General features: G+C 48.9%; 1 protein-coding gene across 3 annotated transcripts; it reads left to right on the top strand.

Annotated features, from left to right (window-relative positions):
* Positions 1-2270: 2270 nt before the first annotated feature.
* On the top strand, positions 2271-12062 carry OTX2 (orthodenticle homeobox 2). Of its 3 annotated transcripts, none has more exons than XM_027111757.1 (5): positions 2271-2367; positions 2520-2589; positions 7218-7432; positions 8397-8548; positions 10417-12062. In XM_027111757.1, the coding sequence occupies exons 3-5, from the start codon at positions 7336-7338 to the stop codon at positions 11035-11037; spliced, it is 870 nt and encodes a 289-aa protein (XP_026967558.1). In that variant the 5' UTR covers positions 2271-2367; positions 2520-2589; positions 7218-7335; the 3' UTR covers positions 11038-12062. The 3 variants fall into 3 exon arrangements, with proteins under 3 accessions (XP_026967558.1, XP_026967556.1, XP_026967557.1); XM_027111755.1 differs by having other exon boundaries at positions 8373-8548; XM_027111756.1 differs by having other exon boundaries at positions 2271-2589.
* Positions 12063-14101: the final 2039 nt, after the last annotated feature.

The following is a 14101-nucleotide window of genomic DNA, read 5'->3' as shown; positions in this document are numbered from 1 at the left end:
AACAGAACGGGGGAATTTTCAGGGCGATTCAGCTGCCCCTGCCATCTGAGAAGACGTCAGGCTGGAAGGGTTTCCCACGACTCCGGACCCCACTGCAGATAGGTCTCCCGGTCTACAATTTTTCACTCACTTTGTGGAGATCACAAGCGCGCGTTCTGATATTTCTCCACCTCACCCCGCCCCCACTGCCCCCAAGCCCTCCCTCCCGCCCTTTCCCTCCGCCAGCTGCACAACGTCCATTTTTCCCTTTCGTTCTTTGATGCTTTAAACATCACTGTGGTACAACTGGGGGGAAACACTGTACTGTCTTGGGGTAGCAAGGAGGCTCTGGCTCGTGGGATCGGGGTGGATTTGCCCTTCCTTCATCGAAAGCATGGTGACTGGCCCAGAGCTCCCTACCTACGCCGCACGGGCCAGACCTCCTGGGGCATTTCTACTCCCCCTCCCCAATTAAAGGCCTCAGGGCAGTTGTCAAGCATTTTAGTACAGTGGGGGTGGGGTGAGAAAAAGGGTCCGTACTCACCCTCCCCCCAGCCCGGGCCCCCTGAGAGAGTCTTGACTCCTGGGAACGCGACAGCCAACGGGTCTCTTCGGATTGGAGCGCTCGCGGAGGGCCCGGGAGGAGATGGGCAGACCCCGGGCCGCTCGAGGTCTCGCGGGGACCCGGGGCCCAGAGCTCTAGAGACACCTGAGAGGCTGGCCGCGGCCGCCGAGTGTCCAGCCTCAGGCCGAGCCGGAGACAGAGCCCAGCCGGGCTGCCGAGCGCTGGCTGCCTCGTGCGCACTCCCGTAATTCGTTAATTGCTGGAAATCCCAAGGACGGCCACTTTTGATTACACATACAGTATAAGAACCGACAACAAAGCGACGAATTAATTAACCAACTTCATTAACATAGGTCCCCAAATTAAAAGCGGCGAGCTGTTTCTTTGGCCCACTTGCCGTGGCGGCGTGGTTGGAGGGGGGAGGGTGTTCAGGAAGAGATTTTATATTTCTTTTCCGGCTTTGGGAGTTGTGAGGCAGGAACTGCTTTCTGCTCTCCGCCCCCCATTCCCCGCGCACCCCCCCCCCCCGGCCATTCACACACCCTCAGCCTGTCCACTGGGGCCTGCACCCCACCCCGCCCAATCCGTCTCGGCTTTTCTGGGGACTCAGGTCTGTCGGGCCCCGCTCTCTGTGCCAGGCGGAAAAGTTGGGCTGGGGTTCGCTCTCTCCGGCTCGGTCCCCGGGTGCCGACCCTCTCCAGCCGCTGGGCTCCCAGCCCCCGGCTCGGGCCGCGCGGGCTCGGTTAGTTCCAGGCCCCGCCGCGGCTGGCGTTGGGGTGGTGTTTGTTTTAACGCAGAAACTCTGATTATTTCCAGCGTGGGCCTCCCACGTCCCCTCCCTCCCCAGGTATCCTGCCGACCCCACTCTTACAGCCCCGAATCCTGACCTGGCTCCTGCTGTCTCCCCAACTGGCCCTGGGGTTAGATTCCGGGATTCGTGTTCTTTGCAGGCTGCCTTGGGCTTCTTAAAACTCTAAAAACCCTGCGCGAAAACCAGGAGCCCGGGTCTCTTGCTTGGGGGCCGGGAGACGTTTATAGGGACATAAAGAATGATAGAGACACTGAGTTTTTGAAAATAGTTTGTTCTTGGACTTGGGTATCTGCATCTCTCTTGCCTACACGCCTACGCTTCACTCCCAGGCCTCCTTTCTCTACCCTTCCCGGTCCCCTCAGCGTGGTCTGACCCTGTTTGAGACCGCAGAGTCGTGTTTTTAACCTTCAGTCTCACTAGCTTTCTGTGTCTGTTCTACACACTTACTGCTAGCGTGGAATGAGATAACCAGCTATCTCCCACGCTCACTCTTCTCCAACCTTGACTTAAATATTTTTATCTTCCCATATTAAGGTGTATGGGTTTCCTTTCTCTCCTTCCCTAAAACAAAAGCAAAAACAAAAGAGGGGGTGGGGGGAGAAGAGAGGAAAGGAAGAACAGGAGAAGGAAAGGAGAGGCCTCCCTGTCCATCATTTTAATTATACAATAAGTTCACATGCTCCGGCCCATAATGTATATTTTAAGCACAGCCCAGTGTCTTTCAAGAACATTCTGGTAATGTCGGAGGCCTGGATTTGTTGCCTGCTCGTCCCCCCGTGCAGCAGCGGCCTGTTTTCCTCCCCCTGTTGTGTGTTTTTATTATTTTCCCTCTGGCTTAGATGTGTCAATCATTCTCTCCCTGCCATTGGTTGGAGAGTTTGCGTCAAAAAGTTGCCAGAGAGGCGCTTTCTCAGCAAATCTCCCTGAGAGCGGAACCGACCTCAGCTCCAACTCAGCCTCCACTGTTATTAAAAATAAAAATCGCTAGAGAAGCCCTCCTCACGTCTACTTTGTATGTATCACAGAGGGGCCCACGCGCGTTTCGAACTCGAGCGACTTTCCTTATTTTCTGTTCTTTAGAAAAATATTTTTTGTTGTGTTTGACTTTTCATGGAAGGGTGAAGATTGCAAGGGTTCTAACCCAATACTCTTGATTTCTTTTAGGATAGCTGGCTATTTGGAATTTTGAAGGATAATTTGATTTTTCCCCCCCGACCTCCCATGTGGCTCTAAGGTAAGTGTCTGTCTGTCTTGTCTGTCTGTCTATATCCATATCTACGTGTCCCTCTGTCTACCATCATCCCAGTGCCTCTAATAGACCCACTGATGCACCTTTGAGAACGTGGAGCTCTTCTGAAGGCTGATGTATTTTTTTTCCCTTGCAAATTTTTGAGGTGTAATAACGATCACTGCGAAAAATTTGTGATCTGGAGATAAGGGCGAGTGGGAGAAAGGGAGGGAGCGCGCTCCTGGGGTCGGTGCTTTCGCAAAACGTCGTGGAAACCCTCTGAGTCCGATGTGGGGTATTTTGAAGGGGTGTTGTTTGTGGTTTTGTTTTATGTCAACGCCCATTCTGGGCTTCTCCCTGCTATCTTTGCGCTTTGGACATCACATGTGGTTGGGGTCATTTGGATTGATCCCAAGGACGTTTTCAGAGTCCGAGACAAAAAGATGCAGATGTAGCTAGATGGATGGATGGATGGATGGTGATGATGATGATGATGTTGTTGTTAATAATAATAATAATTTGGGCGCCTCCGCGCGCCCAAAGCCTGGCTTGCCGGCGAGTCGGCGGCCGCCGGCGGCCGCCGCTCAAGCTCCTGCCTGTCCCTAATGAACGTGAGAGGAAACCCGAGAGGATAACCGAGGAGGCGGGGAGCGCCGGCATCTCCTCCGCCCCGGCGCTCGCCGCTCGCTCTCTTCGGCCCCCTCTCCCCCAGCCAAGAGCAGCTCACCAAGGTTCTCGGCCTCTTCCAGAGGGCCTTCAAATCTCCTTTTTCTTTTTGAGCACCACTTCCCCCCACCCAGGGGGGAGAAATCCCGGGAGTGCCATATCCGCCCCCCCCCAATGGCTGTTGTGTGTTGTGGTCCTAGACCGAGCGAGCGTGGAAGAGTCGTTTTCCAACGTGACTGCCGGGGACGGTTCCGGGCCCGCCCCTCGCAGCCCTCGGCGCGCACCTGGGGCGGGCAGAAGTGGCGGTGAGTGGCCCCAGCTCCGCCCGAGGCCGCACGGAGCCGGGGACTGGAATCCTTCCGGTGGGAAGGCGGCCGCTCGGTTGTTCTCGGACAGGGGCCGCGGTCCGGCCTGCTTGCGCGTTCGCGCGCTCTGCTCCCAGGCTCGGGGACACCCGGGCGGCGCGGGCCGGGTCGCGCCGGGGCAAGCGGGGCGCTGAGGCCCAGCCTCCAATCTCGGTCGGCCCGGGGGAGAACCAGCAGAAGGTCTCAGCCGGCAGGCACCCAGCCTCCGCAATGAGTCGCGCCTCAAACTCCGAAGAAGTCTTCGTGTTGAAGCGTTCAAGTGACTCTTGAGGCCACAGTCTGGTTTCAGGACACACTTTTTGAAACCCAAGTCCCCGTCAGAATCCCGCCGAGTCGGCTTTTTCCTCCTTTACAGACCGAAATGGGGTGCGGGGACAGAAGGCCGAGCCGCGTTGCCCCTTGAGTGGTGGATTGCTTGGGGAGGGGACGGGAAGGTCACTCCTGGAAATTCTCCCTGCATCCCAGAGCTTCGGGGGTCAGGATTTTTCGTGCTCTCCTCAGGACTTCTTCCCGTCACCAAAGTTATTAGCACAAGAGAGGAGTTGAAGAGGAAACTCCTCCCCCCCAAAGGCAGGTAGATACCCAGACCTCTGCTCTCAGAGCTAACACCAGGGCTTTCTCCTCGCCATAATTAATAGTCAAGGCCAACCCTTTTGGCACGTTTCTTCCTCCCTCCCTCATGAGTGGCAGCGTTGTTTGATTCCCTGAGGCCAGAAACTTTCACTCGAGTTCGCCGGAGGGAGGCCCGCGCCGGCTGTTTTCTGCGCTGCCCGCATATCTCCTTTTTCTTTCTCTCTCCTCTTCCTTTTCGTTGTCTTCCGAGCCGCAGGCAGGTCGCCAGTCCGCGTAGTTTTGTTTCCTTTCCATCATGCAGAAAATTAATCAGCCCGGACGAGAAGCAGAGCTGAGCACGGCGTCCTGTAATTAAGGGACGTGTGCCCTTCGGATTATCTCGTTAGTTTATCAAGAAAACATTTATTATAATTAATTCTCGGACGAGGTAATTATTATTGAGCGAGGACACAGCAACTGGTAGATGGGCTCCTTGGAAGATGAAAAAAAAAAAAAAAAAACAAGGGGGAAGGGAGGAGGGGGGAGGGGAGCGACAGATTGCACGAATTGACCGTTAGATATAAGGCAGCGCGGCCCGGGGCGGGCAAGCGGAGCAGGACCTCGGGCGCCGGGGCTGCGAGGCTGCAGGGCTGCCGGGCAGGGACGCCGGACCAAGTCACTCGCGCCCGGAGGTGTAGGCGCCAAGCGGCTGCGCGGACTCGCCGTGAGACCGCCGCCCGCTCCTTCTAGGTAGGAGTTCTCCAGGGGCCACCTCCTGAGCAGTTGTTTTGAGGCTTGTATTTTTGAAAAGGGATTTCTTTTTCCCCTTCTGGGCTCTGCTTAGAGAGGAAGGGAGAAAGGCTTCCTGGCAGGGCTTTGAAAGTTAGATGGAATTGTCTAAGGCCTCTTCTTTGGAGAGCGCATACCTAGGCTAGCTGTGGCGAACACGTCGTAGTTTTGTTTTGTTCCTTTTTCTTTTAAAGATGTATCCGGTAGTAAATGGAAAACAGTCTATGCCGGGAATTTTGGTCATTTATCGATGGTAGAGCAAAGGAGCTCCAAGAAGGATCTCTGTCCTGTTGTTTTCTGTTTGTAACTGCTTTTTATGCTGGAATGTGCTACTTTAATGTGTGATGTGTCAGGCATTTCTAATTGGGTGAGAGCTATACATGTAAGAACACTTCCATATTTCTCATGTGCACATCCGATATGATTTCAGTTGTTTCTATAGTAGTTCAGAACTTTCCGACATAGTAAGTTTGCATTAAACGAGAAAGAACTCCAGCTTAGAGGCTATTAAAACCAATACATGACTGTATTTTAAAGCAATATTATTTTCACAGCCTCCAAATAACTATCTTGAAAGGAAAAGATAAAACATCAAGTCTTTGTTGTAGGAGCAACTAAATTAGTTCTACTGGTGAGATAATACAAACTCCGACAAGGGCATTTATAAAATTACATTAAATTAGATCTAAGGGTGGAAAAGCATGATTTTTGTGCTACGAATTTAAATCAGGAAGAAGTTGCAGTAACTGGGTTCCATCTGTGGAGTTTTGTGTCTTGATCTCTTAAGCAATGTAAATATGAAAATCCAGAGTCCTTAAAACTCAGTAGGACCTCTGTAAAAGTAAGAGGGAACTTCTTCTAATCTTGTGTCCGCCATTTTGAAGCAATCTCTCATAGTGTCAAAGTTGCAAAGTAGAGATCCATGCAGGAGAAGTGCCACCTTTTAGGAAAATAAAAGCCAAAATTGCAAGCAGCCAGTCTATAAACATCAATTTTGGATCCCTTTGCTTGGGGGAGTGAGAAATACTCAACAGAATAAAGTAAATAACTTTTCTTTTTCTTCCTTCCTTTTCCCTCTCTGAGCTCTTTTTCTTATAGGATTTTAGGACTCTTGAAGGGTAGGGAGAAATTCTATTAGTTTCACAACTTTGGGGGTTTGTGTATCTACTTTCTTCGAAACTAGAATGTGCAGAAAGGCGCAGAGGAAACTCTGCTGTAGCTGCTGAGCACCCAGATGCCCGAAAATTTGCCTCCTGCAGGATCAGCAGCCTCTACACATCAAAATCAACATGGAAGCAGCTTGCGCTACAAATGTGCACCCTTTCTACTTGCAAATGCGGGAGCCTGTCATTATCTGATTGGTGGGATTCTAACTTTACTTCAGAATTCCTAGCCCACCCTGTGCCAAACTTGAAGACTTTTTTTTGCGCTGCGTTTAAATATTTGATGGGTGTCGATAAAAAGTTAAATACTTGTTTGCTTAGCTTTAGTTCTTTAGACACATATAATCAAGTTCTGCAAAACCCTAATAAATCTGTTACTTACCTCGAAATCTAATTACCCAGACTACTAATTAGGTGAAAACGATTACTGGAAATGACTTCAAATGTGGAATAATAGTGGTTGAGAAGTTTTCTCAAGTTTGCTGTTTCGCAAGTTGGTATTTTAGATGTTAAGTGCACTGACATTTTAGGTTCGCAGCAGTTGAAAGTGGTAAAAAGCTAAGATAATTAAAATCTGCCTTGGAAAGGCAACAGTCTGGGGAGAGGTAGATGTCTTGAATTGTTTCTTTGTTTCTCACCAATGGCCTTTGTTATCTGCATTATTTATTTAGCCAAAGAGTTCTTTGTCTCTGCAAATGGCCCCAATCAAGTTTTGTTTGAGACAATTAGCTAGTGCCAGCCAAGGAGTCCTATGCAAATGTAGGGATAGGAATGCAATGTGTGCATTTGGAGGCGTGGGGTTTTGTTGGGGCGGGGGGAGCGGGAGGCAGATTGTATTGCTTTCTTCGGGTCTTTTTTTTTTTTTTTTTAAGTTTTGGCTGGGGGTGGGGAGGACAGGTTTATCTGGTCTCTCTGCATCTCCTCTAGTTCTGAGAAGCTGGGGAGGGGAGCGGGGTAGTGGGGGAGGCTTTGCAAGTCCTTTAAAAGCCTCTGCTGTGCATAGCCCGGGCTCTTCTTAAGTTAGTGGTGGAACGTGGAAGAGCTGCGTCCTCCGAAGCGGTAAACCAGCACCTCTGTTTGTTTGTTTGCTTTGCCTTAGCTCCACCACTCCAAACCCACCCACCAGGACTCTGAATCTGTCCACCCCGGGAGAAGCGAGACCTTCCGGCTGGGTCCCCCGGATTTGGGCCGACTTTGCGCCTCCAAACAACCTTAGCATGATGTCTTATCTTAAGCAACCGCCTTACGCAGTCAATGGGCTGAGTCTGACCACTTCGGGCATGGACTTGCTGCACCCCTCGGTGGGCTACCCGGGTAAGTGAGCCCCGCGGCACTGCTGCCCTGCCCTTCCCCACGCTCGGTCCGCGGGGCTGTGACACTCTTTCCCCCGAGCACCGGGGTTGGCGGTGGCGTCGCCCCCGCCCCAGCTCCAGGCGAGGTCTCCACTGGGTTTTCCTTCCGAGAAGCAGCTCAAAGCCACAGGGCATTTACCGGCCGAGGAGAGGACAGGGGCTGGGGGAAAGGGAGTAGGTGGATCTACAACGTAGGAGTGGGGCGAGAAGGCTACTGCCCTTGCCATTTGGGCGAGGGGACCCTGCCTGTACAAGTCCAATTCCTCGGAAGTGCCCTCTTGGCGAAGTCGGGTTTCTCATCATAAATTCTCCCCGCCAAGCCTGGGGCTTCCCCTCTGACCTCCAGGCCCTTAGCCTCTAATCCTTAGAGGTGTGATTTACCCCGGGTGTGAGTGCTTTCCTTTCCGATAAGATCTGTTTTTTAAAATCCTCCTAGAACGAGAAGTATGAAATATGCCCCCATTTGAAAGATGGAGGAACAAAGGCCCCTGGAGTCCTAAAAAGCCTAGATCTCGGGCAGAATCGAGATTTGCCCCATCAGTTCGAGCTGCTGGTCCTCAGGGATCCTTTGACTTCACAGAGTGGGGTTTTTGTGTTGATGGTTTAGGGGTTGATTTTGGAGGGTTCTTGTTTTTTGTCCTCCATTTTTTTTTTTTTTTTTTTGGTTAGCTTTCGAAGAGACCCTCTGTCCGGAGCCATCTCCGACGTCAGGCGGAGTGGGGCATTCCCTGGAAGGGGCAGTGTCTGCCGGAGGAGCCGAGGCCGGGAGGGGGTGGGGAGGACACGGGTAGGGTCCGGGTTGAGCTGCTGCGAGGACCAGGGGAGTGCTGAGTGTGGGCGTGGCGGGAGTCGGACACCCGCAGAGACCCCTGTGACTGAGAAGCTGCTCCCGCACCCTAAAGGGCCCTGGGCTTCTTGTCCCGCAGCCACCCCTCGGAAACAGCGGCGGGAGAGGACGACGTTCACCCGGGCGCAGCTAGACGTGCTGGAAGCGTTATTTGCGAAGACCCGATACCCAGATATCTTCATGCGGGAGGAGGTGGCGCTGAAAATCAACTTGCCCGAGTCCAGGGTGCAGGTAGGGCAGATGTAGGTAGACACAGCCATCCTTCCTGACCGTGTCACCCCTCTCCCCAGCACTGTATTTGTTGAGGACCCAGGAGAGTTCCAGGTCTTGGAGAGGACCAAAGGAAGGTTTTAAACTAAACGCTCGGCTCCATCGGAAGCCAGTAAACTTTTCTCTTAGGGCCCCTTGAGTGTCTGATTTCTCCTCGTGCCCCTTTTTGTCCCTCCACCCCCACCCAGTCCTATAACCAAGGTTCTTCCGGTCCAGTTGGTAAGGTAAGACTGGTGATTTAGATGCAGTGATAAAGCACAGTCCTAGAACCCTTGGACCCCTGGTGGACAGAAGCCCAGCCTTGGCAGATTTCAAGGATAGTCACATAATATTTTAGTTCTTCCCTTCCCCCGTTGGAAATCCCCCCTCCCATTCTCATCTACTTTTAGGGATAAAAGAAGCTTAGCTCCTGCATAGTTCCAGTATTTTTACAGATGAAGAAATAGAGTAAATGACTTGCTCAAGGTCACATGTCAGTTTGGTGGTAGGAGAAGAAATTACACAGAGTGTTTTCTTTGACTTCTTAGGGATGGAACAGAACTTGCTAGATCTGAGCCATTCAGCAGATAAAATATCAACATGGTATCCCAATGATACCTTCCCTCCTCCCCTTACTCCCCCTTAACTTGACCTTAAGCTGGAGAGGAAAGTAAACTCCCAACTCTTCTGGAATGCAAGTCCCATACAGATTTCTCTGGAAAGAATGTTTAGCACCTAAACCACATGTACACCTGGGACTCCCCTTCAGCTAGGACACATCAGCACGAACTGCAGATCAAAAAGAGCCTTTTTCAAAGTCAGAAGAAATTTTAGCACTTGTGAGGCTTGAACTGAAGTCTTAACTGAAAGAAAACAAATGGCTCTGCATGGTTGGAGGTTTGTGCTCAGCCTTCACGGCATCATTTTTACCACAGTTAAGACACCCATATGGAGAGCTCATTCAAGAGGACAACTAAGGACTTTTGCCCAGAAAATGCCAGTAGCTTCCCTGACAAGCCCCCCCTCACACACCAAACACAGCACCTTCATTGCAGAACATGAAGAAGGCTGGTAAAGAGAATTTTCAAAGTCACACACAGAGGCAAAGTTGACAAGCCAATGAACATAATACAGTAAACAATCTGTGTGTCAAGTGGCACTACCCTGAAGGCTCAGACTTGAGCCTAGGAGAGAAGTCTGTCTTTGAGCTCAAAGCAGAGTATATACGAGTCACTCCACTTACCATAAAGAAGGTTTTGGCAAATAGTAGCTTTCAGACCTTCTTCCTCAACAGGATCATTTCTCCTGGGGGCTTTCTTCTGTGAGTCTTTCTAGAAGAGACAAAAAGTAGAGTGATGGAACCAACCTACATATTAGTAGTTGCTACCTGGAAGATGGACTGTAAACTGTTTGAATTTAGGCTGTTCTTGCTGGCATATAACAACAGATCGTTTTCCCTCATTTCTCGTATGTTCCCATCCAAAAGACATAGAATAGATATGTTCTATTCCATTGTGAGAGTGTTCCAAAATGCAGCTGGGTCTTATGTGTATGTGTGTATTTGGGGTGAAATGAGAGATAGGAAAGTGAGGGGGAGAATTTTTAGTCATGATTTGGGCGATTATCTTAAATTTTACTGTTCTGAGCTGGGAGTAAAGCAGGGTCAAAAGCTTTTAGATAGAGCCTCCCCAACTTTCTTATAATTCCAGGAACATATATGAGAGTTTCACTGGCAGGAGAGATTGTCTGCTCAGCTCATCTGTCCATCTAGGACAGATTTATAATCTGGGAGCCACTCTTCCTTAAGGAGTCACTGAAACCATGTTAAAGAAGTTTCTTTCCCTTTCAAGGTGTGGTTTAAGAATCGAAGAGCTAAGTGCCGCCAACAGCAGCAGCAACAGCAGAATGGAGGTCAAAACAAAGTGAGACCTGCCAAAAAGAAGACGTCTCCTGCTCGGGAAGTGAGTTCAGAGAGTGGAACAAGTGGCCAATTCACTCCCCCCTCTAGCACCTCAGTCCCAGCCATTTCCAGCAGCAGTGCTCCTGTGTCTATCTGGAGCCCAGCTTCCATCTCCCCACTGTCAGATCCCTTGTCCACCTCCTCTTCCTGCATGCAGAGGTCCTATCCCATGACCTATACTCAGGCTTCAGGTTATAGTCAAGGATATGCTGGCTCAACTTCCTACTTTGGGGGCATGGACTGTGGATCTTATTTGACCCCTATGCATCACCAGCTTCCTGGACCAGGGACCACACTCAGTCCCATGGGTACCAATGCAGTCACCAGCCATCTCAATCAGTCCCCAGCTTCTCTTTCCACCCAGGGATATGGAGCTTCAAGCTTGGGTTTTAACTCGACCACTGATTGCTTGGATTATAAGGACCAAACTGCCTCCTGGAAGCTTAACTTCAATGCTGACTGCTTGGATTATAAAGATCAGACATCTTCGTGGAAATTCCAGGTTTTGTGAGGACCTGCAGAACCTCTTTTTGTGGGTGATTTTTAAATATACTGAGCTGGACATTCCAGTTTTAGCCAGGCATTGGTTAAAAGAGTTAGATGGTATGATGCTCAGACTCATCTTCTGATCAATGTCCCGAGAGGCATAGAAGGAGAAATGAAAGGCCTTAGAGGGGCCTGCCAACCAGCTACCTGAAATGGACAAACCATCTGATACTTAAGATCCTATCATAGTTTTAGATCATTGGTTTTACTGATTTGCAAAGTGATCGAAAGCATTCTAGCCACGTGCAACCAAATACCACCAAAAATAAACAAAACTAAATTGTGAGGGAAAGGAGGGAAGGACATAGCCTTCTTAAGCAGAGGTGTTCCAATGTCGTAGCCAATTCTTGGTTGAATCTTAGGAATGGACAGTGTCTCGAGCTCACTCACGTTTCATGACCAACTGGTAGTTGGCACTGAAAAACTTTTCAGGGCTGTGTGAATTGTGCGACTGATTGTCCTAGATGCACTACTTTATTTAAAAAATAATGTTCATAAGGAGTCAATATGTAGTTTAAGAGACAATCAGTGTGTGTCTTATATAAATGGTACATCTGTGGTTTTTAATCTGTGCTAGACTTCAAAACTGTGATCTCCTGTTATTGTATGCAAACTTGAACTCCACCTCTGCAGGGGTTCTTCTGTGATTAAATAGGTTATAATTATAAGTAAATTCAGAGCAACTGAGTACTTATCTAAAAAGATTACCTTTGGCTGGAGGTGAGCTGCACTGAAACTTTACAACAAAATGTCTCTGGACAAGGAGAGTGAGAGAAGAGAAACAAAAGGACACTAACTCATCTGTAATTTGCTGTTGGTAAGCCTAGCAGTAAAGAGACATTGGTCAATTGCTCTGACCCTGATGAATTTATAAACTGAGATCATCGTTGTTTATGCTTGCAGATGTTAACTGGAAAAGTTATATACGCAGAAACCTTTCTTCCTGGATTTGGCAAATATGTATAATTATATTAAAATGGTTCTAGCACAGCATTGGGTCCAGTTTAATTTTATACCACCATTTATGAACGAGAAGCCCACATTCAGCCACTCCTTCCCAAAACGTGTTTTTCTTCGGTCAGAGAGGGAATTAGCAAACTTTATTTTTAAAAAATGTTGAGGGGGGCCTCATCTATGAATGAACAAGATATGAATGACCGGTATGTCAACTTTTTGTGACTTTCATTAGTACTGCTCCGAAATTGAGTATAGAGAGCCTAATAATCAAAAGCTCTCCTTGCTTTTCCCTCCCTACCAGATAACCCTAACAATTTCTTAGGCACTTTACTAGCATGTCTTAACACAGATCAATTTTTTAAGCGAGAAGGGGCGAACTGTAGTACCTCAGAGAAAATGTGAATGACAAGAATTCCTTGTTTCTATTCTCTTATTTGATTAAGGGTTTTTTTTTTAAACTTCCAAAAATATATGAGGTAAACATGAGAGGAAATGTAATCAGAATCTGAAAGCAATTCAGGCAGAAATGATTTCTGAACAAAAGAGTTTCAGAAAAGTTTTAAAACCTATAATTTCAGTAGTTGAACATAAGGCACCCTGGTCAGGTTTTTTTTGTTGTTTTTTTGTTTTTTTTAGAAAGTGCTGAGGGGAAAAAAAAAATAGGTCTCTTCTCAGTTGTACCTGCATTCTGTAAACCAATCACCAGAAAAGACAAAATGGGCCAATGATTATGGTGCTTCTCAGGTAAAAGCAATATTTAATTTCATTTTAAACTCCTTATGCTCTTAAGTCTGACCAAAATTAAGCGATTCTTGATTGTAACTTTTGAAATGAATGTTAGCAGTTGCAACCATTTTGTCTTCTGGCTGATTTCCCCCTCCCTGGCTGCTGCACAGGCTGTCTTGAGCCCTACATGAGATCTTGTCTAATAATTGTTTTTGTTTTGCTGCTAAAGGAAATGAGGAAATGGAATAGTTTACAGTCAACAACTGAGGCACAACTTGATGGCAAGATTTTCTAGTACCTACTGATAATATTCACCCTACCGTAGTTTACAACTGGAATGAGATTGGGGCTGGGGGTGGAGGGTTTAGAGAGAGTTAGAGAAGGAACGTACATGAATCTTTGCTTTATAGCTGTCCAGATACTGGGTCTCATGCAAGGAAAACAGATCCTCAATAATTTCTCACACGGCCTTCAGTTTTCAGGATGCCCCACAAAGGAACAGGAAAGATTACCCTCTTTGTAAAAACAATAACAACAACCACAAACAGCGGACTACTCAGCAAATCGCGCGGTTAGGTTTCTCTCCCCGTACTTTAAAAAAGGAGGACGTCAGAAAAAGGCGCCAAGCCCCCTCTGAAACTAATTTTTCCACCCCCTTTGCACAACTTCGTTTAACAGACCACGGAGTTGAATCCCTTTGAATTGACGGCGAAGTAGAAATGAATTCCCCCTGACCGCAGGCAACGGAGGGAGGGCAAGGGAGGCGGGGAGCTAGCGCGGGCTCCCACGTCCAGAGAGTTCCGGTCACCGCGCCCTGCCAAGACCCGGCTTTATGAAGTTTAGTCCAATAATTGTCATTACTTGGTACTGAAATGACGCCACCCTCCAAAGGCGTCGGGGAGCGATTTCAACTGCTTGCTGGCGATCAACAAAGACTTGAATGTTGATGTAACCTTCGTTTTGAGGGGTGCAGGTGAGGGTGGGGTAGTTTGCTTTACAGAGCTCTGTTGTCCCAAACCTTTATCTTTCCCACAAAGATTCTGGGCCCTTTGTATTTCACCTCGGGAGTGTTTCGTCCCTTCACAGATAACAAGAGAAATCCAATCAAGTCAATTAAGTTCCGGCTTTCGAAACCTCGGAGTTTGAGATCACGGTCAGTTTCCTCAACTCCTCTCCCACTCGCTTCCCTCTAATCTCACCCTTCCTGCGGCTCTCCACTCCCTCAGCCCCGGAGGCCCCGGGCGGCACTGCGAGGACGTGGCGCCCGGGAACAGCCTGTGCTCCCCGCCGAATGCACGGCGGGCTTTCAGAGCTGTGTTTTCTAAATCTCGACTGCCCGATCGGAG

The sequence above is a fragment of the Aethalodelphis obliquidens genome, unplaced genomic scaffold (assembly GCF_003676395.1).
Source record: "Aethalodelphis obliquidens isolate GAN/ISIS:26980383/991018 unplaced genomic scaffold, ASM367639v1 scaffold10, whole genome shotgun sequence".
In the NCBI taxonomy this organism is placed as follows: Eukaryota; Metazoa; Chordata; class Mammalia; order Artiodactyla; family Delphinidae; genus Aethalodelphis; species Aethalodelphis obliquidens.
The sequence above is the reverse complement of the archived record's forward strand: the minus strand, read 5'-3'. Positions and strand labels throughout refer to the sequence as shown.

Coding starts and splice junctions, on each gene's coding strand:
- OTX2 (XM_027111755.1), top strand. CDS start 7,336: ATGATGTCTTATCTTAAGCAACCGCCTTACGCAGTCAATGGGCTGAGT. Junction 7,433..8,372: donor CCCCTCGGTGGGCTACCCGG/GTAAGTGAGCCC, acceptor CGCACCCTAAAG/GGCCCTGGGCTTCTTGTCCC. Junction 8,549..10,416: donor TGCCCGAGTCCAGGGTGCAG/GTAGGGCAGATG, acceptor TTCCCTTTCAAG/GTGTGGTTTAAGAATCGAAG.